At 43.0% G+C, this 27,678-nt stretch overlaps 1 protein-coding gene across 1 annotated transcript; it reads right to left on the bottom strand.

Moving 5' to 3' along the window:
- On the bottom strand, positions 1 to 27,251 carry LOC308319300 (unconventional myosin-Vb; the record flags this gene model as incomplete). Its single annotated transcript, XM_080769304.1, has 35 exons — positions 1 to 738; positions 1,133 to 1,213; positions 1,355 to 1,529; positions 2,721 to 3,021; positions 3,602 to 3,740; positions 5,287 to 5,376; positions 6,141 to 6,292; positions 6,993 to 7,115; positions 7,642 to 7,750; positions 7,959 to 8,082; positions 8,464 to 8,564; positions 9,809 to 10,009; positions 10,511 to 10,659; positions 10,826 to 10,919; positions 11,352 to 11,567; positions 12,670 to 12,909; positions 13,300 to 13,456; positions 13,628 to 13,948; positions 14,057 to 14,143; positions 14,526 to 14,623; positions 15,509 to 15,652; positions 15,862 to 15,945; positions 16,608 to 16,739; positions 17,424 to 17,564; positions 18,129 to 18,210; positions 18,655 to 18,923; positions 19,701 to 19,813; positions 19,934 to 20,041; positions 20,736 to 20,817; positions 21,016 to 21,159; positions 22,388 to 22,544; positions 23,290 to 23,434; positions 26,025 to 26,193; positions 26,292 to 26,402; positions 27,225 to 27,251. 35 exons carry the CDS (start codon positions 27,249 to 27,251, stop codon positions 574 to 576), a joined length of 5,031 nt encoding a protein of 1,676 aa, XP_080625430.1. The 3' UTR covers positions 1 to 573.
- Positions 27,252 to 27,678: the final 427 nt, after the last annotated feature.

The following is a 27,678-nucleotide window of genomic DNA, read 5'->3' as shown; positions in this document are numbered from 1 at the left end:
ATAAACTGATCTGATCCGTTTAATGGCTGCCAGTTGTACAGACTGTCAATTTAGAAGATGGTTTTGTCACTTTTGTGGGCCTAATAGTACTGCACTGTATGTAACTTTGACTGCAGAGTTCAGGCGTACTACTGTAGCTGGGTTCAGTACAATATTTAGTAAATAGTGTATCTACAGTATTCAACAGTGCATTCCCAGATAGCAAAAGATGTTAATTCAACGTTGACTTTTGGTCAGATTGGTTATTTTTGGTTGAGGTTGAAATACCTATGTTGATTCAATGTCTAATTACAGTTAACCATTTCAACGTTTGAAAAGCTGTTGTTGAATCAATGTATTATAGATGTTGATTTTTCAATGTTGAAATGTCCTACAATTAATTGACATTGTTTCAATCCTATGGTTTCAATTGTGATGGGGGGGGGGGGGGGGGGGGACCTCCACAATATTCTCTGTTTCTCATTTGGCCTCATGGGAAAAAATAATTACCCACACCTGCTATAGTATGTCGTTTTTTCATGATTTTCATGACTATAGTATGTCGTAGGTGTGACTAAAGGTACAACTCAGACTTCAGGCTTTGCGGAGGAAGGAGAGCTTAATGGAGTCTGGGATGTGTAAGTGTTCAGCGTGAAGCGCTGGGGGAGGCTGGTAGGGGAAGGTGACAGGGAACACACGCCTCACGTCCATCAGGAGCTGCTGGGAAGGCTGACCGTCAGAGCGCTCCTTCAGAAGACCCTGCAAGAGCCCAGACAGAGGCACTTACACAATGGCACATTATGCACCAAAAGGTTCATTCATCTCATGCATGTTCACTGTGGAGACTTGATGGTACACACGGTATTGTTCAAAACTGTCACTTTTTCAGGATTCAAATTCAAAAACGTCAAAATTATAGCAGATCTACATGCTCAACAAGCTTGTAGATCTGCTACTTTTGATCAAGTATAGGGCATTAATTTACAAAAGAAAGTTAAAATATGGAGATAAGAGGTGTCTGCTCAACAGCAACGATATATTGCATTTATGACAATGCCAAATTATAACATTATTTAACATAATTTTAAATAAATCTAACTATGAGATTGTAAAAATTGACCTAGCATTTCGACCATACTACCATGGTGTGTACCTGGACAGAGCGGATAAAATTCAGCGTGACTCTTTCTTCAAGGTCGCTGTCGGGGGTGTAAAGGGTCAGGATCTTCACAATCTGTTGATACAAGTAAGACATCAAAGACATTCAGGCCTGAGAGCTGAGCACACTGGAGTTACACAGTTCATTATTATTATTATTATTATTATTATTTTTCAACAAACACAGAAAGAAAGAAAAAAGCAAAGGGAGAGCCACCTGAGGTTTGGCCAGAGCAGTGCAGGTCTGAACAATGGCCTGTGCATCCGCCTCAGTCTTCTTTCCCACCTGCAGCAGCTGGACAGCCTGAATGAGTGGCTCCAGCATGGAAACAGCACCCCCTGCCTGCAGGCCATGGCAACGCAGCCACTCCTCCAACAGGCTCACATTATATCTGGCAGAGAGAAATGTTTAAAAAATAATAACAAGCATCAAAGGGTAATAATAATAAATGCTTTACTCTGTACTCTTACATTAAGAACCATGTTTGTGTAAGTGTTCCAAATGATGAGTTGGATTCAAGAAGTGGCTGGCCTTAAGATTATGGTCACAACAATAGTAAATTAAAACACCCCTTAATAGTGAACTATAACAATCCATCATACATATCCAGATATAAGGGTAATCCAGTGGAGTTAGTCTATTATGAAAATTTTAAATTTGCATCAAAAGACATCTCTGTGTATGTGTATCTAAAAAAAGGTAATCGATAGAACAATCCCTGTGGAAAAAAAATCAATAGCTGCAGTCAGGGAACAGTCTCTCTAACAGGTCTCTCTAACAGGTCTACACATGCATGCAAGGTTTAAAGCAAAATAAAAGCTTATGACTGAAACTTTTGTTAGGCCATGTCCCAATCTGAACAATGAGTTCAGAACTCGCACATTGAAGCTTTAACCTTTTGTGAAATATGGAAGTCCATTTTGGAAGATGCTTCTGAACATGCGTTCTAGTTTGACCAATTCAAACGCACAGTTTGACCACTTCAATGAATATAGCCAACAACCAGTTACCGTATCTGCATGCCTCGGCTCCAGCAGCACATGTCTGTCCTTACCGTATCTGCATGCCTCGTCTGCAGCAGCACATGTCTGTCCTTACCGTATCTGCATGCCTCGTCTGCAGCAGCACATGTCTGTCCTTACCGTATCTGCATGCCTCGGCTCCAGCAGCACATGTCTGTCCTTACCGTATCTGCATGCCTCGTCTGCAGCAGCACATGTCTGTCCTTACCGTATCTGCATGCCTCGTCTGCAGCAGCACATGTCTGTTCTTACCGTATCTGCATGCCTCGTCTCCAGCAGCACATGTCTGTCCTTACCGTATCTGCATGCCTCTGCTCCAGCAGCACATGTCTGTCCTTACCGTATCTGCATGCCTCGTCTCCAGCAGCACATGTCTGTCCTTACCGTATCTGCATGCCTCGTCTGCAGCAGCACATGTCTGTTCTTACCGTATCTGCATGCCTCGTCTCCAGCAGCACATGTCTGTCCTTACCGTATCTGCATGCCTCGTCTGCAGCAGCACATGTCTGTCCTTACCGTATCTGCATGCCTCGGCTCCAGCACCACATGTCTGTCCTTACCGTATCTGCATGCCTCGGCTCCAGCAGCACATGTCTTTCCTCAGCAGCAGGCTGTTGAGCGCTGAGGCGGAGATGAGGTAGGTGAGCTGGTGGAAGGCCTGCTCCAGCAGGCTGGCGGGCAGAGCCTGGCGGGACAGGGCGGTGTGCAGGGCCCCCAGTTCCCTCAGCACCGACGCCATTGTGGGGGCGTCGGACCCCGCGGCCCGGGGGTCTGAACCCGCTCGCTTCCTGGACCCTCCCAGTTTGAGAGCAGCAGACCCAGACAGGCCCGGTATGGTCTCACTTTCTAACATGGCTGTGACTGTGGGGGGGAGAGGGGGGTAAGAACATGTACTCAACTCCCAGGTACTTAAGTTGAGACAAACTATAGATACTCCTGGTCAAAAATTACTCAAAGTTGCTCTGTTGAATTTATACTTCAATCAATAATCAATGATTTTCCATTGAATAAAAATCTGATTCACGACACATTGTGAGTAGGTCGGCTACATATCGACTATATTTTACATAGGGCTCAAGTGGTTGCCTTCCTAGAGATGTAGTGGAGTCAAAAGTAAAATATTTACTTCGAGTAAAGTATACGACTATATAAGCACCCCTCACTTCAGACGGGTGTGATCTTTTAATAGCCAATATGTAAAATACAGAGTAGGGGGTCCCCGGACCCCCCACTCTGAGAACGACTGACCTATATAGTAGGGTCCCCGGACCCCCCACTCTGAGAACCACTGACCTATAGAGTAGGACCCCCCACTCTGAGAACCACTGACCTATAGAGTAGGGTCCCCCACTCTGAGAACCACTGACCTATAGAGTAGGACCCCCCACTCTGAGAACCACTGACCTATAGAGTAGGACCCCCCACTCTGAGAACCACTGACCTATAATGTTCTGGAGGCGTGCCTCCGTGATGGAGAGGAGCTGCTGGTAGGTCTGGATGCACAGGTCGCTGAGGGTTCGGCTCAGGTCACTGAAGTCGCAGGTCAATGGAACCAGTGCCTCTGACCCCAGGGTTCCAACCTTATGGGAATCAATAACACCACAATACGAATCAATAATGCTGCTTTTAATGATACATAACTATTCTGCTATCCTCCTCACATTGTTTGCAATGACCAGTGGACACTCCTGATTAAATATTGACATGCAGTTCATTAGCCGATCTGCAGCCAGCAGAGTATTATAGGTTTTTTTTGTTACCAGGCAGCCCAAAGGTATCTCAGCGGCAAGGTCGTCTTTGTCCAGTGGATTATAGAGGCACTGAATTATTTACACATTTCTTGTTAGTATGGTAAGATTTTTTTTTTTTTTTAACTTAAATTTTTATTGTTTTACAAGACAGAAAAAACAAACTTACAATACATATAACATCATAGACGTACAAAAAATAAAAAACAGAAAAATACAACAGGCATCGACATTGCGTTTATAAAAAGTTACTTTATCTTTCCAGGCATTCCCAGTTGTCTCTCATTCCCCTATACCCTTAAATATTGTCCATTTATACCATTTGTCCTCCATCTTTTCTTCTTGTAGCCTCAGACTGTGTGTTAGTTTTTCCATAAAGTGAATCTCCTGAATCAAGTCCTCCCACTGTTCCTGTGTTGGAGGTTCCATCTGTCCCCATTTTCTTGTGATAGCTTTTTTTGCTGCCGCCAATAAAATGTTTATCAAATATCTATCCTCTCCTCGTATCTGACCCCCCATCAGGTTTCCTAAATACAAAACATCACACTTCATAGGCACTTCGTATCCCAATATCTTTTGTATCTGCTCATGTATCATTTTCCAAAACACATCCATTTTGGGACATTTCCAAAAAACATGTGAGTGATCTACATTTGCATCCCCACAACCTCTCCAACATTGTATCTGTTGCTTCAACTGTTTACTCTTGATTTTTGGTGTTATAAAAAATCTGCATAGGTTTTTCCAAGAGAATTCCCTCCATATCCGTGAATTGGTAGTTGACTGATGCATTCTCCACATATGTGTCCAATCCTTTTCTGTAATTTCTATGTTTAGTTCTGTTTCCCATTTATTTTTTATGTATTCCGTTGAATGACTGCCACTCATCAGAGTTGTATATATTGCTGATATAATTCGAATATTTTTCCCCTTGTATATATTTTTGATGATTTGGACAATACCATTCACTTCTATGGAGGGCCTCCCTTTGACTTCCTTAGTGTAATAATCCCTTAGTTGCAAATACCTGAAGAAATCATGTTTATCCAACATGTATTTAACACTCAAGTCTGTGAAACTCTCCAATGCCCCACTTTTCTCCAAAACACACCATGCCGTCATTCCTCTATTACTCCATATTTTAAATTCCTTATCATACCCTGCAGGTTTAAATGAACTATCAAATGCCATCCATTTTAAAATCTTTATATCCTCTTCTAACTTATATATTTTTACTATTTTAAACCAGATCTCCAGTGTAAACAGTGTGATTGGATCCATACAATGTTTTATTTTCTTAAACTTTCCATTTTGCTATATAATCTGGTTTACACCAACATCCTACATATCGTAATTGGGCCGATGGTAAGATTTTTACCTGCTTTGTCGAGTGCTGGGTCAATAGGTCATTCAACAGACAGGTATTTTTCATCCACAGTGCTGTCATATCTACATCGTTATTATGTTTCTGCAAGAAGATAATAGAACATAAATGTCAGTAATTGTTATGTAATTAACACTTCTGTGTGTGCGTACTGTGTGTGTGTGTGTGTGTGTGTGTGTGTGTGTGTGTGTGTGTGTGTGTGTGTGTGTGTGTGTGTGTGTGTGTGTGTGTGTGTGTGTGTGTGTTCAAATAATGTCATCATCAACTATGTGGTGGATTATAGAGGTACACATGCTGCCAACTCATTGGTTGCTAAGATACAGCCCCTGCAGAGTTGGCTGGGAGGCCCCACTGCCCCTTGAGCGGCATCTGTTTTAATTTAAGTTTTCGTTTCCCTTTTGTCCTTGGTGGAGGGTGTACGTGTAGCACTAGTGTTACCATGCGTGTTATATACCTGGGATGTTAAATATAAAGAAATGCCTTTAAGTATGAAGACAATTGTATGGTAGTTTGCTGTTCCGCTTAAAAATCTTGAAAGTGCTTGGGATCATGTGTTCCGATTTGTGACTTCTGTAAGAGCACTAGAAAAGTGTGTTTTGAAGAAAACACAAAAAGGTGTACATGGGTGCATCATGATCCAAACAATGTTGATAAATATGAGCCATAAGAGTTATGGCCCAAAACGTGAATATATATATATATATAGGCTTCACGGGTAAGTGTAATTGATAGAAAATAAGTCATGTTTTGGGTAGCCAGGAGGCAAGCTTCTCTCTGTAACAATGTCATGAATCGTACACGGTCAGAGTTAAATTGTCACAGATGATGATGTTAGTGTTACTGTTTACCTTTACAGCTCCTTTCATGGCACTGACAGCAGCGCTACAGAGTGAACGTGCACGAGTCTGGTCTCCACTGCAGTCAGCCTGGCGCACACACAGGAACAGCACACTGGCCGGCAGACCAGGGGGCAGAGACAAGGCACTGTGTCCACGCACATCTTAACCACGCACGCACGGACACACACACACGCACACGCACGCACAGGTCATATTCACACAATTTAAGTCTTAGCTGTCATTAATGCCTATTAATGTCATTAATAGGAAATAATTTAAAAAGTCCCCCCATTCTGTGTTTCCTAGAACTGTAAGTATGAAAAAATCATTAACATGTTAACAGCTCTAAGGTATATTAATGACATAATAAAATGTTGAAAATTTGTGGAATGCCCCTTTAAGATTTATCATACAACACACACGTCACAAAGTATCGCAACGTGCTGTGAGCTCGCCCCAAAACACACTCGCCACCTATTTTGTCGCAGACCACTCACCCGAGTGTTTCTTGTGTTCTTGTATTTGTTATTATTGGGACAAGGTTAGGAATACGTTTAAGGCTAAGCAGAGCTTTACTGGGGTTAAGTTTAGGAATAGGGTTACATTTTTAAGCATAGTTTTACTGAGGTTACGTTTAGGAATAAGGTTAGGTTTTGGCATAGTTTGGCATAGATTTGACCCGGGGGGGCATGTTTTGTATTCCTGTGAGCTTGTAGGTCTGTGATTATCGCTATTTTAGACTTTTTTATATTATTCTTGTTTAAATATTAACATATAATAACATAGTGACTCCGGGTTGAAAGTGGTCTGGTTACAAATGCAGCTGTTTGAGTACAAATAAAAGATAATATGACTTCTGACCTGTGATGAGATTCTTGATAAGCTTGGCCTCATCTTTCTTCCTACATTCCAGCAGGCTGGTAACTGCCACCGCTTTAGGTTGGGAGGGAGTAGAGCCTTCTGGGCGCAATGATGATGGGAGGACTGGGCGGAGAAAACACCATAACACAGACCAGACAACAGGGGAGAAAAGACAAGACTACACAGCTGTAAATCCATGTGGAAATCCATCTGTTGTTTTTGCTACCATGAATTCGGCTTAATGCATTAGAGTTTATACTTCTCAGAGTTGTTGAATGAGGAGGCTGCAGGTAATTGGATGCTTATAAATTTTCACTAAATTCTGATTCTGATTAAAATAATAATTTTCCGGGGACAGTGATATGAAAGAAAGCAGTTGTATTGCTGTAGTAGTAATTTATCACAATGTGTCATGAGTGGAGTCCCTTTATCACCTCCATATCGTCTCTGGTGGAAACCCCATATGTCCAAAACTGTTTCTTTTCAGGACTCAAATTCAAAAATAGAAAAAGAAGCAGTAGTATGGTGGTAGTAGGGTGTTAGTAGGGTGTTCATTTATGAAAAAACACAAAAGGTTAGAATACAGAGATAGGAGGTTTCTGCCCGACAACAACGTTATGCTGATGTGCATCACAACCAGTGATATTACCTGTTTGAGCCAGTAGTCGTCTGACTGTGACTGTGCTTCTCAACTCCTTTACCTCTCTTCTTAGTCTCACACACTCCTGTTCTCTTGCATCGAGCAACTCCTGCACATCCTTAACACACGCACGCATACACAGACATTTTCCCAGAGTTAATATAACTCAGTGAGTGTACTAGTCAAATACAAGAGCGCTACCCCCAAAACATGCCCACCCCGAGTCGAATCCGGCGACCACGAGGTATTCCTAAACATAACCTCAGTAAAACTATGCCTAAACCTAACCATATGGACCTGTGAGGGCTCAGAGTTTGACAGTGTACCTGATGCAGTGCCCTGGAGGGAGGGTCAGCGAGGGCAACATCTCCATGCGGCTGTGTGTTCCCCATAGACTTCCTCTCCTTCTCCCACTGGCTGTGCTGGCTACGGAGCTGGCCCTCCAAGAACCTGACACATTGATGGAAAAGAAAGCATTCTATAGGGCCCTATCTTTCCTTAGCCCTTATGCCTATAGGGGTCGCACAGCTTTTGGTGACTAGTTTTTTTATTTTGGCGTAGTGTTAGAAATGGGTATAATGATTTCAAAAAGCTGTGCAAGAGTATTGGGAGCGCCCCCTAGTGGTCTGTTTACACAGACTAAAATATTACACTTATAGGTATGGTTGAAAACATATGCATATCCGCGCAGTGTGATATTAGTATTATATGGTCAAGCCAGGCTACACATACTGTACATATAATATTCCTCAGCTATTTAAATGTAGTTAGTTACTTTACACCACTGAATACTTTGTAAATGCTTGTTATATGGTGAAATGTAACACTGACTTGTTGGCTACTCGAACAGCATCATAAGCATGTCCCAGGTCCTCTCCTCTCATCTTCACTGCTGTGTCTTTGGCCACGCCCATCCTCTCCATTAGCGGCTCCTTAAAGCAATAACAAACAAGCAATAACAAAACATTCTGCTAAATACAACCTCCACGCCCACGCTGATGTTCCCAAGAAGACAAATTTATAACTACTTTGTTGCTTTTTCTTTTTTGTGAGTAATTAGTAGTGTGTAGAAACATGCAACTCTGATAATTATATACAGTTAGCTTTGACTATGGTCGCTAAAAGGCTATTTTAAATGACAGTCATGTCACTGCACCTATACTAATATGAAAACACAATTTTTATAGATTTAGGACACAAAGTTGTATTCTGTGATTTTAACACCATGTCCTTTGTTTGTAGCCCGGCTATTAGAGCATAGTGGCCATTTTCTTTACTGGCTCTGGTTCCACACATAGAAAGCCCATTCATTCAGACCATTTAGCCCAGAGATTTCCAAAAATATTGATACCAATAATTGTAATCCTGGAACCAAGCCATCCAGGCTCCCGGTGAATCGGGACATTTCTGTGTAAATAATAATCATACTATAATTCTAACAATGTCTGAATGTCTGTCTGTCTGAATGTCTGAATGTCACTGACAGCGCGTGATCTCATCATTGCCTGCACCAATCACTCCCACTTTTCACACAGGCATGGACCATAATTATATGGAGGTCTTAACGGAGCCCTTTTTTCGATCTGACACATTAATGATTCATAATTAATTTATTAGTGGATTAAAAAATGCGAAAATGGGTATTGTACTGTCAATATGACATGAATATGAATGCAAAGTAGTGGTTGATGTGTGGACAGGCTAGCTTTTCGTGTTGTGCGTGGTGAGATGTGTGCAAACGGTGTGCTTTGGTAGGAGAAGACGAACAAAGGATGCAACATTTATTAGTGAATTAAAAATGCACCGTACCCCCCCAGTACCCCCCACGGCCACAAGAGGGGGGAAAATATCTCACAACGGGTAAGGGCTAGTAATAATAATACATCGAAAAACAACTGAATGGCTGTGTGCTTATGTGACTGCACGGTGTCTCCAGCCGACAACGCTGATGAAGGCTTGAATGGCGAAACGAGTTCAGTGAGTGCTGGTTTTCTCTTTTAGATACATTTCTGTTAAAGTTATTTACCAAACAGCGCACCCAGTAAGAATGCTTAAGAAGTTTGAGACTGTTTGGAGTTGTGCGAGCTATACCATGATAAAATGAATGAACGGGAACCAGAGTCGGTAAACAAAATGGCTGCCACTGCTAAGACCTAGCTTTATATTATTCTCTCACCATGTGTGTCTCGGCGCCCAAGATAGGGACACTCCAATCAAGGCTGGCAGAGGTTACACTGACCCTGCGGACCTCCTCTGGAGAGGTGGGTGTAGATGGGAAGAGCGGTGGGTTGGAGAAGGACGGGGACATGGGGGTGGAAGAGGTGGGCTCCCAGCCCACACTCTGGGTGGAGTCAGTTCGTCTGTGACCCTTGGCATGCTGCCATGGGCAAAAGAACACTTATACACAATATTTTATGATGTGATAGGTGGCTTTTGTTCAAACAAGTGTTAATAAATAGTGCTATATTCCAGGGGTTTTCAGCATTAACCACTTCAACCCTACAGCGATCTCTATTCTGAAGAGAACATTGGACGAAAATAGCAGATCTACAAGTTCACAGCGTGAGCTATTCTCTGTAAAAGAGTTTGGTGTACAATTAAGCAAGTACAGAGCTAAAGGTCAGGTTTACTAAGTATTGATGGTTTAAGTGCATGGTATGACTGAAAATACACATTAACATGAATCGAACATATTAAGAAAAAACAATCTATGAAAAGCAAAAATCTGCAACACAATTTCACAGACAATGTAGTGGGGGGGTCGGAGGACCCCTGCTTCATCACTCTCTCAGCTAAGTGGTCCTTGGCCTGAAAAACGCTGAAGACCACAGACATTCAAAGGATATAGTCCACTGCTGTATTCTTTGAATGTTTGTACCTCTGTGATCAGGCTCATCTCCTTGAGGTTGTCGTATCTCTGCTCCAGTCTTGTGAATTCTCTCAGCAGACCCTGGTACTTCCTCCGCTCATCATCCACCTCAGCCCTCAGAGACTCCCCTGCCTGGGACACAGCGGCACGTACGCACTCTGCACGCGCGCACAAACACGCACAAGCACACACACACACACACACACACACACACACACACACACACACATACACACACACACACACACAGTGTGACTGAGAAAGAGAGAACTTCACTATTGATCAAACAAAATCCTTCAGGACAGTGGAGGTTGGGTCACCTACCCTCCTGTCTCTTCTCTTGTTCAACAAGACGTGAAGTGAGTTCCTCGTTGTCTTTCGCTAGACGCTCCCTTTCTGTCTGCAGGGCCTGTAGCTCCTATGTGTCAAAGAAGTTGAGGGAAAAAGGTGTGAAATAGTAATACAAAGCATCGCAACACAAACAAATACACATACACGTCAAAGCTATTTACCTCCCCAGTCATGTCAGTATGCTAATCGTATGGATTTCCGTGGATTGTGTGATGTTATTATCAGACATGCCCTTGAAGGGTTCAACTGGGTCCATGTAAAAACTCTGTATGTCAGGCTCTGCTTCAGGGGGGTTGGTTCGTATTGTCAGATTCTGGGTCATGCTTTCTCAGATAAATCTGTAGTATCACAGGAGCAGTCAGTGGCACACTGCCAAATGAAATATCATTGTAATAAATAAATTATCTTGGAGGGTAATAGGTATTGCAACTCTAGATTCATCCCATTATAAATTATAATATGCAAATTGCGGCTACATGCGGTCGCTGGCTGCATCTACCTGTGTGAGCCGTGAGATCTCCTGAGCGGTCTTCTCCTCTGCCCTCCTCTTCTCCTCCATCTCCTTCTCAGTGACCACCACGGGGACTGGATGCGGAGCGACGTGCTGTTTTTGGCTCTCCAGCCTCTTCAGCGCCCCCCTGAGGGCGTCCAGCTCGGCGCTGTGGGCCTCGCGTTCAGCATGGAGGGTCTCCCTCAGAGCGGCTCTGTCCCTGGCCTGGACACACCCAGCACAAACAGTACTCACGTTTGTTACTTATACGTAAAAGTACCAATACTGCAATGTAGAAGTACTCTGTTACAAGGAAAAGTCTGGTAAGTAAGTCCAGAGTAAAGTACTGGTATCAAAATGTACTTAAAAGTAAAAAAGTAAAGTAAAAGTATTCGTTGTGCAGAATGTCCCATTTCAAGTTTTCTAAGCCCTCACTCACACCTTCGCAAAATCGCAACAGACTGATGTATGCTTGTTGTATACAAAGGGTGTGATACATCTTGCCCCAATGCATTTCCAATGGGAGTCACATGGTTTGACACAACATTTGTGTTGTACGAGGGGGAGGGGGGCAGTCGAAACACAGCCGAAAGCCATACAACAGCTTGTAGTCCAAAATGTGACTTCCATTGGAAATGCATTGGGGCGGCCATGACACTTACATCTTGCTTACATCTAGCATGTATCAATGTTGTATGCTAGATCGAAAGGTGTGAGTGAGGCCTAAGGTAGCCATTTTCAAATAGCCGAAATAATAATAGGGTATGTTTGGTAATAATAATCAAAATCTACAAAGTAACTAGTAACTAAAGTTTTCACATAAATGTAGTGGAGTAAAAGTACAATATTTGGATCTGAAATGTAGTGAAGTAAAAGTAGTGAAGTAAAAGTACTGGAAATTGGAAGTACAAATACCTCAAGATTGTACAGTACTTAAAGGGGAATACCACTCATTTTCAACATATTTTTGTACACCACCATAAGTATCTATTGTATTATCCAAGTATAATAAAGAGTTAGTTGTTTAATCAGATTAATTTAGTGGATTATTTAAAAAAAAATCTTTCATGTCGATTCGTTGATAATACAGATATGAGAAAAATATGAATAAACCTGCTTCTCCATTACTAGATTAACCTACATGAGCACGATTAAGTTTAATTGGTTCTAAATATCGGTTTTGATATATTTTTAGTTAATTGCCTAGCCCTAAAATACATTTAAGAATATACATTTTCAACCAAATAAATGATATAATTCATTTATTTCAATTCCTTTTATTTTTACCCCGCCCAACCCCTTCCAAGCTCAGCTGCCGTTCACCAACCTGCTGGTCGACTCTCATTTGTAGCTGCATCACTTTGACCTCCATGCCCTTGTTGAGTTCTCTGTATTTCTCTACAGAGCGGGCCTCTGCCTTCAGCTTAAGCAGCTGTCTCCGAGCGGCCCTGCGACGCACGCAACACTGCATCAGCACCACCGCCGCCCGCACACGCCTATAGGCCTGCCTCGCCAACCAGCCACGCACCGCTGACTGCAACAACACCGCGGCCCGCTCTCCCACCATCTGCACATGTCAAAATAATGATATTGTGTTTTTTTAAAGGGTCACTGTCTAAGACAATAGGCTCTATGCACAGCAGCTATATTGGAAAGAAATTGGGCAGATGTTATCAATTATACGAATGAAGGCTCTGTTCATTATTCAGGTCAAACAGAGTCAGGGTGCAGATACATGGTGGAAACACTCTGCTACACCGGTGGGTCTGAAAGTGTGGTCCAGGTACCCTCATGATTCCTTGAGGGGGTTCCAAATGGCCCCTTACGGAGTTACAGGTGTGTAACTCTGAGAGTGTACAAAGGAATGAATTAAGAGGCCCAATTTCTTTCCAATATGGCTGCTGTGCATAGAGCCTATTAGAAATCACTGCATGGGTCGCCTGCTGATTGCCGTTACCTGTTTGTGCCTGCGTCGGGCCAGTGTGCCCCTGGTGAAGGCCTGGATGGTGACGGTGGCCTGGCGGATCATGAGGAACAGCTGTCTGATCGCTACCATGCGGTAGGTCTTCTGGATCACCAAGGCTGCCTTGGTGTAGTGGATGGTCATGACCAGCCTGGAACACATAAGATACAAAGGATCAAAATGAATGTAGACCTTTTCGCCTGGTCGGATGCACACAAAGTGAGTGACACCCACAGCCACGACACTAAAGGGCGCCGCGACCATGATCTGGTACCACCCACATCAATCAAAAACCCATTGTGAAGTGATTTCCCAACCTCACCGTCTGGCCAGAGCTCCCCTGCAGTATCTCTGCAGGGTGAGGGTTGCCCAGCGGATCCTGGTGTATTGATTCCGTGCCAGCCATCCTCTGACCCAGCTCTGGATGATCACCCCGGCTGCCCTCAGCCTCTCCGACCTCAGCCTCTCCAGGATAGCCACCTGGCCCGCCCGGAAAAACACCTTGGTCTTGCCAAAGCAGTACTGGTCCGGGTCGGGGATGAGCTCGGGCAGGGTCTGTCGGCATGAGGCGTGGGCCTGCTCTTGGCTCCAAGTTCCTCGGAGCAGAACGCGGTACCGCCGGAAGAACTCTGCATATGTCCATCTTGGAAATATACAGACAAATTAGGTGCTACGGGTACTACAGTATGTACACTAATGTTTTAGACCTGTAGAGTAGCTATAGTAAAGAATGTCTGTCAGAGCCGTGTACCTGGATGGAAAGCCTGCTGCACTGATCCGAATGGTCTCCAACACGCCGCAGGCTCTCAGCTGCTGGACAGCCCTCTTAGGGTCGAACCTGGCAAGGAAACACTCTGTTGTATAGCAGTGGTTCTCACACTTTTTGGAGGCCAGCGCTGCTGTCCTATTCGATATCCAGGTCTCTTACCATGCCCCACATCCAATTACATTTAGGCTAGGTTTATGCTCTTTAAATTATTAATTTGACAATACACCATTTCATTTTATTACTCTGGGCTGTCTTGAGAGATATAAAATATGTCTACTTCCTAGGGAGCAAAAACAAACAAGTAGACTATTAGAAGCAAAATTGTATAGTTTTAAAATAGGTTATCATTGTATTACTGCTCCTGCAAGCACCAGGGTCCAGTGCACATAATTACATTTTTCTGTATTTCTGTCTCAAGCAAATACACACAAATGTAATGTACAGTACTTACATGAAAGGTTCTTTGCAGTCGTTGGGTTTGATACAGCGGACATAGTGAGGAGTGGTGCTGTTCAGAGTGTCCATCAGCAGCTGTAAGGACTGACGGAACTGCAGTGGAGAGGTAAAGACAAGACCAACAGTCAAACTGTCTTCATTTAGATCAAAGGACACAAGGATGGGTCTGATAATGGTTGAAACTGAACTGTCGTTGAAGCCTGAGGGAACATCTAAACAAGTTATTCTAAAACTTTTCAATTTCAAGGACACCCAGTGTTATTAGGCGAGTGGTTCTCAAAGTGGGGTCCAAAATATTTTAAAAGCCGAAAAATAGAGATGGAGGTCTGCAGGCAAATACATATAATTTTGGGGGTCTTTAGATTTTTTCAACCAAGGTTCATGTTTTAGGTTCATTTTTATTAGAGAAAGTAAAAGATGAGTGGTTTTTTTTTTCATTTGCTGCTTTCTTTCGTTTTAGAGATTTTAGCTGTTTTTGACAGGGGGGGGCGGGGGCATTCGAGTATGGGGCTAAATATGTATTATTTTTTACAAAATGTTATAGCGATTTCTTTTTTTTAAAATCATTTACTATAGTCCTACTAGACCCCAAGAAAATACATCTGGCCACAAAAGATCACAGGATCTACTGAATATAAAGGAAGCCTACTGGGGGGGAAGCCACACTGTATGTGTGTCATAGGCTCAATTTTTCACTTTGACACATTAGAGAACCAACTGTATTAGGCCATCGACCAACATTTTATATTATGTATCAAAGGAGCCCCAATCTACAGTAATTCATCTTCAGTGTGAATTCAACTCAGAGTGCACAAATAGACCTGCTGAAATGTGTACACACACACTGTAAGGTTACAGGCCCGTAAAGTGTCCATTTGGTTCTAAACGATCAATCATTTAGCTGGGGATTGAACCCTCAGGCCAGGGACCCGGGGCAGGGAGTCAGTCCAGTCAAAGGGACAGAAGAAGACCACTAACCTGGACGCCCACAGTGAGTTTATGTTCCCTGTGAGCTCTCTTCCCCGAGCTGATGCTTCCATTGGCCAGAGAAGACTTCCCACCTGACAGGGACACACTGCCCTCTGTAGGATCCTTTTGGAACAGCTCGGCCACCAGCTCAGACTGAAGCATGCACACACAAGCACAGGAAAGCAGCAATTTTATCGATGACCAAAAGATTCATGTGTACAGTATATTATGCATACAGTTCATACACACACAAAAAGCGTGTGTGCGCATGGCACGCACTGTACGCACACAATCACGAAATGGGGAAGGTCACAAGGTCAGATATCAGATATATGTGATAGATACAAAGATAACATAATTACCTGACTTGCTCTCAGAATATTAATGGGTTCTTCAAACACTGTGCCACGATTCTTGTCTAAAAAGCCGTCACATTCATATTGGACCTGACAAGAGAACCAAAACAAGTTAACAAACAACCTATCTGTATGCAAAGCACTTATCGTCTGTGGAAAAACGAACACAATAGGTCTTTTTACAAAAATACATTCCATCAGTGATTCCCAACTTGTGGGCCGGGGACCACAAAATGCCTGCGTTTGTTGTCGCCTCTCTGAGGCTAGCCCCCAAATAACTTTAATGATAATACTTAACAATATTGTAAGAGCCATTTGAGTCATGTATCTATTTGTATGTAGGGCAGGGCTTGTCAATCAAGGCCATGGTTGCCATGGTTATTTAACCCTGTCCCTAATAAGGTGCAGGTACTGCTGACAGAGTAGTCTCGCGTATAGCCAGACAACTATTCCACAAACAACTGATTTTAGACTGTGTTCAGAGGGCTCGTGGTCTATAATCTTTTGACTGTTATGTTTATTTATATGCTGAAGTATAGGACTTTGGATAGAAAATAAATCTATTTCAACTGAATGGACACATCTGGTCTTTTGAGCACACGTCATAACTTCAAACCTGGCTGTCGGTAACCAATACTGTAACTCTATTTTCAAGTGTGATCTAGCATAGTTTGGGAGCCACTGCATTAGGTCATCAGTGTGGCTAGGAGATAGGTTCACAGTTCACAGTTCAACATCTCTTAACTTCTTACCGTATCAGCAAAATGCAGTATGATGAAAGCAGTGTTGGACATCCGAGGTTTACGGAAGTTGGGATGGGGCTTGCTGCTCTGGTGTTGGTCATAGAGCTTCCGTGCCCAGCTCTCCTCTGTGCCCTTGGGCATCTGATCGATAAATGAGAGGCTACTCATTACTTTCATGCATTGCTCTAACAATAAGAGTGTCTTTAAGTCTAATGTTTCCCCACGATCGTCATGGAAACGGCACATTGTAGTTTCAGAATCTGTATCAATCTTTATTGTCATTTTTTATTGTGCAGGGTACTCAGAGCAGTTAAAAGATTTAGCTTTTTTTGGGTGAACATTTTTGAAAGTCCTTTGAAATAATAATGTAAAACAAAATGTAGGGAACAAAAAATAAAGGGTGGACTGTGACCCATAAAGAAATCGGTCAGCCACCCACAAATGGGTGCCCACCGTTTGAGAAACAACTCAGTTAGTCATTTTTAAATGCTGTGTGTGTGTGTGTGTGTGTGTGTGTGTGTGTGTGTGTGTGTGTGTGTGTGTGTGTGTGTGTGTGTGTGTGTGTGTGTGTGTGTGTGTGTGGTACGCACGTGTGCAAGAAAAGGAGTGAGATCTCAAGGTTAGACAGAGACCGGCAGAGAGAGAGAGAGAGAGAGAGAGAGAGAGAGAGAGAGAGAGAGAGAGAGAGGGAGAGGGAGAGGGAGAGAGAGAGAGAGAGAGAGAGAGAGAGAGAGAGAGAGAGAGAGAGAGAGAGGGAGAGGGAGGGAGAGAGAGAGAGAGAGAGAGGGAGATAAATGGAGAGAGAAACCAGAGTGCATGACTGACCCTACACTCCTCATCCAGCAGATCCAGCAGGCCCAGATGTCCCTCTATCAGAGCGATGCAGGGCTGGTTGTCACTGAACTCTATTCTGCTCCAGGCCAGTTCCTCTCTCACATACTCCTCCTGCTCCAAGTGGAACACATGCTGTAGAGAGACAGACACCACACAGACCATGGTTGACCCAGGTCACACCTGGCAGACATGCTGACTAAATGGGATGTCACATGAGGACACTATATATATATTTGTTTTATTATATGTGTGTATACTATATATATATATCACCCCCACCTGACAGCAACAATGGGGGGGGGGGACATTGTTGCTGTCAGGTGGAAACCTTGTATGTCCAAAACTTTCAAAACATACAAAAACTATTAATTGCTTCTGGAAGTCTATGACCTTGGGTGGGTTTGAATTCTTAACCATACCTGTCGTCATAGAGCTTGTCAGCCTATTGCCATGGCCCATGCATGATGCATAGAGGGGTGTGCTTCCCATGTTTTCCACTTTTAGCTTGACGAAGACTCAAGTCGGATTGAAACGTTGTCACTATTTTAACTGTTTTGGCGTAGAGAAGTGTGCAGGACAGGTGTTACTTATTTTGTTGAGCATGACACATGGGTTTGGCACGTTTGCACGCACGCACACGCACACGCACACGCACACACACACACACACACACACACACACACACATCAAACTCACCCTATTGAATTGCTGCTGCAGTTTCTCATTAGCATAATTTATACAGAATTGCTCAAAACTGTTTCTGTCAAAGGTCTCAAACCTGCCAAAGAGAGAGAGAGAGAGCGGGGGGGATGCCTGGTTCATTATAGCTTGGTAATAATTACGTGACATTATTTTAAAGACCATTTTTGAGACAACCCCAACTCACACACTGTGGATGATAGTTTTATCCCTTTAACGTGGGGTAACGTTTAAAGTGGGGTGGGGTCCTTGGGGGGGCGGGGGGGGGGGGGTTGTGTCTATAGCGTCACAATCATTTGACCATTGAATCACTTGAACCACATTTTATACTTTGGATATTCTTCAAATGCAGTTACAAATGTTTTAATGGAAATCGTTTCGTTAGGCTTTCTTTATAAATGCAGATGCAATTTCTTTGCATCTGCATTTGAGCCAGTCTTGCATCTTTTATTTTGGAGTGCCGCTTTTTCCATTTAGTTGGCTTATGAGTTAACCATTGCTCTAACGTCTCTCCCAAACGCACCCGTAAATATCCAGCACGCCGATGAAGGACTTGGGTTTGTCTCTTTGGGCGCGCAGGGCCGCGTTGAGCCTGTGGACGGTCCAGCGGAACAGCTGACCGTAGATGTGCTTGGCCAGGGCGTCTCTGGCCTCCACCGCCTGCTGACCAGACATGGGTTTCACCAGCATCTCTCCTCCTACGGCCAGCCTGCGGTGGCACAGCCAGTGGGCCATCTGAGGCCCTTCTAGCCCCAGCAGCTTGGAGAAGACAGCCAGAGAGCAGTCCTGCCCCTGCAAAGAAATACACAGGACATGCATATCGTTGATATTTTTGTTTGTTTGTTTTTCTTTCCTTACCCCATTTTGACCTGAGATCAGATTCTTCTACATCCTGACAGTTTTCTGAAAAAGCTATGTTTCCATGTCAGTCGTTCTTCGATTTAAAAAAATAGCAGACCTACAAGCTCGTAGCGCGCTCACTCGGTGGCGTGCTATGAGCTTGTAGATCTGCTATTTTTCAATAGCTAAAGCATAGCTAAAACCAAAAGGGATTCCCGCCTTACATGAATGCCATACTTGATCATACTACAGTACAGCATCAGACAAACAAAAGTATCAAAAGTAGCAGATCTGGCCCGGGCTGGCCTAGCGGTCCGGGCACCTAGGCTGGTAATCCTGGTAATGGTAAGCCTGACAACGTGTTGTGGGTTCGAGTCCCGAACCCGACAACCTTTGCTGCGTGTCTTCCCCCCCCCCCCCCCCCCCCATCTCTCTCCCCGTTTCCTGTCAACTTACAGAAACTGTACTGTACATCTATCAAATGCAAAAATGCCCCCAAAACATATCTTTTAAAAAAAAGTAGCAGATCTGCAAGCTAGAAACGTGGCACGAAGCGATGCGGTTTTATTTTAGTGCATATTTTCATTTGTCCGAATATATGAAATTAAATTAAATGAATGAATGACAGAAAACATCTATTGGAAGTCAGAAGCACCTTTAACCTTTTAGAGTCTGAAGGGACACACATTGATGTTTCTTGGAGTGATTGCACCACTCAAAAATACGTACATCAATGTAACTCCGATCACCACCTCTGCCACTTGATTGGATGTTGACGTTCCCCAAGTGCAGAACAGCTGACAGGATCCTGAAGAGCTCCATCTGTTGGTCATGCTGCACACCTGCAGTGTTAAAAAGAGAAGAAAAAATAATAATTTGAATGATCTTTGTCATATTATCAATCACTTGAAATATTAACCCTGGAGCAGGAAGAATTAGTGAGTGAAAATGTCCCGTTATACCCAGGACGGTGAAGGCATTGCGTGTGCGCTCCAGGTCCACCTGATCATCAGTACCAGGTATCACCATATCTCCTCCCTGGTTGGTGTAGCGGAAATGTTCAGCAGCATCTGTAGGATTTTGCATTGATGCCGTCAACATTTTAAAAGTAAGACAATATTGTCACAAGCAGGGGTTTCACCAACTAGACGACTAGTAACCACTTAGCCGACACAATTAGAATTATTTATTTTAATAATTCAGGGCAGCACTGCACATACACTAAAGTTTGCCTATTCTATATAATTTAACCCTTTAATGGTTGTATCTGAGATGTTTTTTTATTATTGTTTAATGGATGAATAAAATGTGATTTATCTCCACTACTTTGTTAGTAGTCGACAACTATTACAATTCAGTAGTCACGACTACTGAATTGTAACCGCTATATCCCTATCTTCACTTAGTTGACGAGGCGATCATACTATATATCAGACAGTGCCTATATGGTGAAGGCTCACCATCATACTGTATATCAGACAGTGCCTATATGGTGAAGGCTCACCCAGGTTGATCATACTGTATATCAGACAGTGCCTATATGGTGAAGGCTCACCCAGGTTGATCATACTGTATATCAGACAGTGCCTATATGGTGAAGGCTCACCCAGGTTGATCATACTGTATATCAGACAGTGCCTATATGGTGAAGGCTCACCCAGGTTGATCATACTGTATATCAGACAGTGCCTATATGGTGAAGGCTCACCCAGGTTGAGGTGATCATACTGTATATCAGACAGTGCCTATATGGTGAAGGCTCACCCAGGTTGAGGGCCCTCATCTCGGGCAGGTCTCTGGATGCACACAGCTGATAGAAGATATGGTAGTTTCTCTCGGCTGAGGCCTTAGAGTACATACACATGAATACAGTACTGAGAACAGATGCGTTGTTAAACTTCAAATTAATTCATTTTCCTAGGTGTTTTAGCAGTTCAAAAACAACATACAGAGTTTACAGACACAATATTAAGTTGTATGAATCGGGATATAGCAGCGTCATTTCAGAATGTGAAAGTTCTTCAGCAGCCAGGAAATGGTTTACCTGAAAGACAACTCTTGACTTTTCCAACAGATAGGTCCTCATGTTTGCCCCGATGATGTCCCCCTTGCTGCCAAAGCCAATCTCGATGTACTTCCCAAATCGACTGCTGTTGTCGTTCCGGGTGGTTTTAGCATTCCCAATGGACTGTGTAAATGAACCCCGCATAATGGCATCTGTTAGACTTGACTGTATAACAGGGGTCTTCAACATTTTTCAGGGCCCTAGCTGAGAGAGAGATGAAGCAGGGACCCCCTAATATTGTATAAAATTGGGTTTTTCACTTTCTCATAGATTTCATAGATACAGTAACTTCATAGACTTAATTAACTTAGACTTAGTTCAGGGGACTAAGTTAGGGAACCACCAGTTATCCTTGAGGGCGTTCCAGGTGGCCTCCAGCTAAAAGATGGATAGTTAGGGAATCAAATGGACCCTTATAAAGAGAGACAGCTTATAGATCTGTAACTGATGAGATTGGAAAATGAAACCAAATGGATCCTTACAGGTCCATTTGGTTTAATTTTACACTCTCAAGAGTTACATTATTTTTAAACCTCTGAATTACTTAATTAAGAAGTTAATTGCGAACGCAGTGAGCACTTACTATGAGACCTAGCAGATCATGTCTGTCTGTCTGTCTGTCTGTCTGTCTGTCTGTCTGTCTGTCTGTCTGTCTGTCTGTCTGTCTGTCTGTCTGTCTGTCCCGCTTTTGTGCCCATATATGGAGCTGAGTGATTTGTGTCACCATGACTCAGCCATAACCATATAAGGAGTCCCCAAAGCAGCTATACGTCCAAAACCCAAATATGTACGAGCTGCGTTCGCTTCCCGCGTTTGCGCGTCTTACTGGTATAATTAGGGAATATATAGAACAATTGTAAGTTGTAACTTTGATCAACTTTGCCTGTTATCTCTCTACCACTACCACATCAATACAGCATTGATGGAATTGTGGAGATAATCTTATCCAACAATAACAAAATATTCAAAGTTTTGGATGTGAGAGGCTACCATAAATGTCATCTGGTGGTCTGTGGCTCAAATGCTAACAAAATGATGGTTGGTTTACTATGAAAACCTGAATTTCATGTCAGTAGCCCGTCACGCCTTGTGACACGCTCCATATATGGCTGTCTCCATGTATGAAGATCACGACACCTCATCAAACCCTGGATAGCCATACATGGAGATGACTGGATCATCACCTAGATCTGCATATATGGAGCCGGCCAGCAACTGTGCCGTATTAAGGGCAAAGTCACTTCTCGGCCTCAGGGCGTCTTAATGGTATGAAAGGTATGAAAGCCACCCCCAGTTGAACACCGCTGCTCATGAGCCCCTCATAAGAAAAGCTGTGGATTTGCATCATCACCTCCATGATAGGGTTTGAGGCCAGAACCCTCTCCTCTACGCTGGTCTGCTGAGAAGCTCCTCCTACCACAGCAAAGTAGCGCATGGTAAACTTGGCGGAGACTGTCTTTCCAGCGCCCGACTCTCCACTGATAATGATGGACTGGTTTTTCTCCTCCCTGTACACACATAGATAATAGGAGTGCCGTTAATCGAACTAATCGATTCAACTTTTCATTTTTTAAAATCAATACTATATAACCAGTAAGACGGCCGAGGGTGAGGAGCGACCCTAAAGGGCGAGGTCGCGTGCACTGGCCATATATGGAGCGTGTCTTGAGTGTACAGGGTGTGATGAGTGAATATGGAGTCTATGCTGATGTCAGAAGTCGGTGGGACGAACCCGTATTTAGGCATGCCCAAATAAGGAGTCTGGCCCGGGCAGAGGCCTTTTGTGGCGATATGGAGTCTGGCCCGGGCAGAGGCCTTTTGTGGCGATATGGAGTCTGGCCCGGGCAGAGGCCTTTTGTGGCGATACGGAGTCTGGCCCGGGCAGAGGCCTTTTGTGGCGATACGGAGTCTGGCCAGGGCAGAGGCCTTTTGTGGCGATACGGAGTCTGGCCCGGGCAGAGGCCTTTTGTGGCGATATGGAGTCTGGCCCGGGCAGAGGCCTTTTGTGGCGATATGGAGTCTGGCCCAGGCAGAGGCCTTTTGTGGCGATATGGAGTCTGGCCCGGGCAGAGGCCTTTTGTGGCGGTTCTGGACAACCGTGGGTCCGACCGATTCGACATATGGGCTTAACTGCGACAGCAGGTCGCATTTACTATGACATCAGGGATATCCATACCTGATGATGTCATTGTGTTTTAGATTATGACTCACGATTTCTCGTTTTTTGTTTTACCATGACCTTTGACCTCTCACCTGGTCATTGTACGGTAAGCCTCCTCAGCCACAGAGAAGATGTGCGGCTCCATGTCAGCCATGTCCTGACCACTGTAAGCATCCACCACCTCCTCTCCATAGATGGGCAGCTGGTCATAGGGGTTGATGGCCACTAGGACGATACCTGCAAGAGCAGGAGGAGGAATTATTGTACTCGGATCCAGTATTAAAGGGATATTTCACTTTAAAAAAAACTTTTGGTCATTTCATCATCTACTCAGGCTTATGTGAACACCCCAGACAGTTTTTAAGTTACTTCAGTCAGTATTTAGATATTTGATATTAATTTTAGCTGCCCCGCCCCCTTCCTATACAAACCCATTATAACTTAAAACTTTAACCATGATAGATTCATCGAAAACACCCGACCTATCTTCTGTTGACTGATAATGCCCTTCTAATATGTGATTACGTGGTTTGTCATTTAATTTATTTTTAATAATTCTTTTTGATTTTGTGAGGGGGGGGAGCTGGAGTTGGTTTGTTTCCAAAATAATTATAAAGAATAAATGAAAACACAGCACGGCCCCCTTTTTCGTGCCATTTTTACTTCACTCGAGTATTTCCAGTTTTCAATACTTGTACTATAATATATCTCAGAGGAAAATATTGTACTTTTTACTTCACTGCATTTGTTTGAAAGCTTTAGTTATTTTATTTTAATTTAGTTTAGTTACTTTGTATATTATTACAAAACAGAGTATCCACTTCAGCCCTATACTTTGGCTATATGATAATAGACGATCTACAAGGCTAGCTCACAACGCGTCACAACGCGTCACAAAGCAGCGAGTTATTCAGTGCAGTCTGGCAGTGAAGGAATCCTCTCTATGAACTTTAAACATAATAAAGATGGGATTACAAGCCCTGATCACAAGCACACGACAGCTGTCTGTCAGACCAACAAAAACCACTAGGATCACACCCATCTGCCTTTCACCCTCTCCGGCATTCTACTTCAGTTTTTCTCAACCTGTTGATGGATTTGAGGGGGCCCCCAGATGACAGTAAAGTGACAATTTAAGGACTTTTAATACCTAAAAATAAATAGAAATCACACTCGTATGAAGTGAGCAGCACTCTTATCATCATACATCACATTCCGTGCTTAGCCAATCAGCTGAGCACATTCCGTGCTCATACAGACAAACAAAGCTGTGCATAGGAGTGGCTAGTGCCTGCATCAAAAGTGATATGGACGAACATTGGCCAAATTATCAAATAATATACAGCATTGTGAGTTTGTAGATCAGCTATTTTTACAATATATGTGTTGAACCAAGTCAAACAAGTAAGATGCGCGAACACAGGACGCAAACGCAGCTCGTAAATTGCAATAACAACAATAACGTTTTTTTTCTTCTACTGTGTGTGTGTGTTTTTTTTTTTTTACTTTTTTTGTGTGTGATACAGCTGCGCCCTCACACAGACAGACAGTTCTGCCTGGGTTACATAGTAATCGCTCATTGCATTCGCAATTCAATGTAACGCTTTAAGTGCTTGTCAAGGTGGGGGTCCCCATTTCAAATTACCAGCATGGAGAGATGTGGAATCAAGCTCCTTGAAGTTACCATTCCCCCTTTATATTTACTCAGATACTTATAAAAACCTAAAAATAATAAGCAATCCTATAGTTAAAACAATGATTGGTCTGGCATGAGGTCAATATATTTTTGGGAGAACTTCCACTTCTCTCTCGCTTCAGCCCAATTTGGGGTAGAGCTGATGGGGGTTTTAAATTATGGGCCGATAGGGGAATAGGTCAATTAAGGGATGTATTTGAGAGGGTTAGGGGGAGTATGCTCTCGTTTGAGGAGCTGGTCATTAAATATGATATCCCTCGCAAACACTTCTTTAAATATCTGCAACTGAGGGATTTTATTAGAACTGGCTTAATGCCTGGAGAACAGATATTCAGGAGGATTTAACAGTGGAGTGCGGCTTGTGCACAAGCTCAATCCCAGATTGGGAATACTCGTCTAAAACTTACACAATACAATTGGCTTATGAGAGTGTACATCACACCAGTTAATTGTTAATATTCCGGATGTATGCACCAGATGTGGTGAAGATAGAGGCACATTGTTCCACTGTCTATGGTCCTGTTCAAAATTGATGGAGTTTTGGGGGAAGGTCGGGCAGGAAATACAGAAGATTTTGTCAATAAATATTGTACCAGAACCAAAATTCTTCCTGCTATATCCAGAGGGACACAAGATAAAGCGTAATGAACAAATGTTTATAGATATAGGTCTTTTACAAGCTAAGAGAGTGATAGCATTGACCTGGAAGTGGCCAGACAAACCAAGTATTGCACAGTGGTTCAGGGAATTGTCTTTGGAAAAGATTACATACATTCTTAAGGACAAACAAGAAATGTTTCAGGAGGTGTGGGGTCGTTTTATAAGATATATTAAGATTAAGAACAATAATTTGAGTAGTGCTGTTCTTTTTTGGTTATTGTTGTTTTGTTTACTTTGTATGAGTAATTGTCTTGTAATGTTCATTGTTGTTTTTTGTATATTTGTATTGTCATTTGTGTGGAAAAGGAAAAATCAATAAATAAATTGTTGAAAATATTTATATATATTGTGGGGGGTCACGGCCTGAAAAGGTCGAAGACCACTGCTCTACTTAAGGGATTTCCCCTTTAATATTGATATCTTCCCATCTCCCTTTTTGTCATCTCTCTCTCTCCACCTGGTCCCTCTCACCACAGTAGGTGTAGATGCTATTGTAGTCCAGGAAGCGGACACGAAGGTTGTGGAGCACCGCAGGCTCATGGAGGAAGCTGAGAGCAGTTAGGTCATTCTCTCCCTCAAGGATGTCAGGGTTCCCCATAGGGGGGAGATTAGCGGCCGAGGCCACAGGGTACTGCACCTCCTGCCAACAGAGACGGGGAGGGGTTAAGGAGCTGTAAGAATATCAATGCTACTCATTGACGATGCTACTGTGTTTGTGTGCGTGCTTCTCTCTCTCACCCTGCCATCTGCGAGCTGTAGCAGTAACTGTTTGTCTCCAGGGCTGTAGTCTTGAAGGAGCTGTGCTGAAATCCAGACTGTGTCTGGGTCTGCAACCCAGACACTCGCTCCCTAACAAAGGAATGTTAATTGAGAGCAAATTAGTTTGTTGGGGGACAGAAAGCCAGCCAAACATGTACTTTTGTACATGGACTGGACTGACAAGAGCTGAAGTGATTGATTGATTGTATTTGGTGTGATAAAAAGAGCACTTTCCGACATACACCGAGTATGAAAACAGAATAAAGGCTGAGGGCTAATTTACATTGCAGTCCCGGTCATCAAAAAACACTAAACAACAGTGCAGATGACAGTGGAGGAATCATTATGTCATTCATTTTCCTTTCTGTATAACTGTACCATTGTTAAACTGGCCTGTCACACCCAGACAAGATATTTGTCAGTGATCAGCATAAAATGCTCTTAAACGGTGTTAAAAATTAACATTGGTCATCCCTCTGTGCCAGTCCTACTATGGATTAGTTATTACACTCCATGAGTATGTCTTCACTGAAGATTCAGTTTAGGAAAATCTGTTGTTTTTGTCTCTTATTTTTAATGAACATTTCTTTAGAATAGAAAACAATGATAAGGCTGACATTTGGGTTGAGAGAAATGAGTATTGATTTCTCTGAGGGATGTGACCAGGTGCACAAAGAAATAGAAAATCAATAATCTGTTTAAAAATGAATGACAGCGGTGTGCAAACGCAACAAAATTTCAATGTGTCTCATCACAAATAGGAACATGGATTTACTATGTTACCAATAACTGAAATTAAAGTTGAAATATTCCACATCCATGCATTTGTTTGGATAAACAACAAAAGCAATTAATATGGCACTATGAAAAAAGAAAAAATACATCTCCAATTCACTACTCATCAAACCTTACCTTGCAGTACAACTCCACTGTTTCCATGTTAAGCAGGAAAGTGGGCAGACATTTAGGAAAAGCTCACAATGGTCACTCTGGAATGGATAGCTAATGTCCTCTTGCCCAGAACAGCCACACTGCAAGTTTTTGTGAATGTTGTTGTACTTTGTCCATTTACCCAGAGACACTGCAAGTTAACTGTTAATCTGAATGAGGAATTGAGGATGCAGTGACTGGATGGAGCCAGTAGTAGACTAGTAGCCAGCTCAGTAAATTCCAGAGTTGGTAATTGTACTGTTTAACAATTAAGACAAGGAGTAAAGTGGCTCGGACTGCATCGTTACTATCAATACATTAAAAGAAAGAAACTTTAACAGATTACATCTAAACCTTTACTTTTCAACGTACCACTGCACTCCATCTAGAGACCCCTATCACATACAAGTTAATATTTGTCCCTATAGGGATCCCT

Source organism: Protomyctophum bolini (assembly GCF_963924005.1).
Source record: "Protomyctophum bolini genome assembly, chromosome: 8".
Lineage (NCBI taxonomy): Eukaryota > Metazoa > Chordata > Actinopteri > Myctophiformes > Myctophidae > Protomyctophum > Protomyctophum bolini.
The sequence above is the reverse complement of the archived record's forward strand: the minus strand, read 5'-3'. Positions and strand labels throughout refer to the sequence as shown.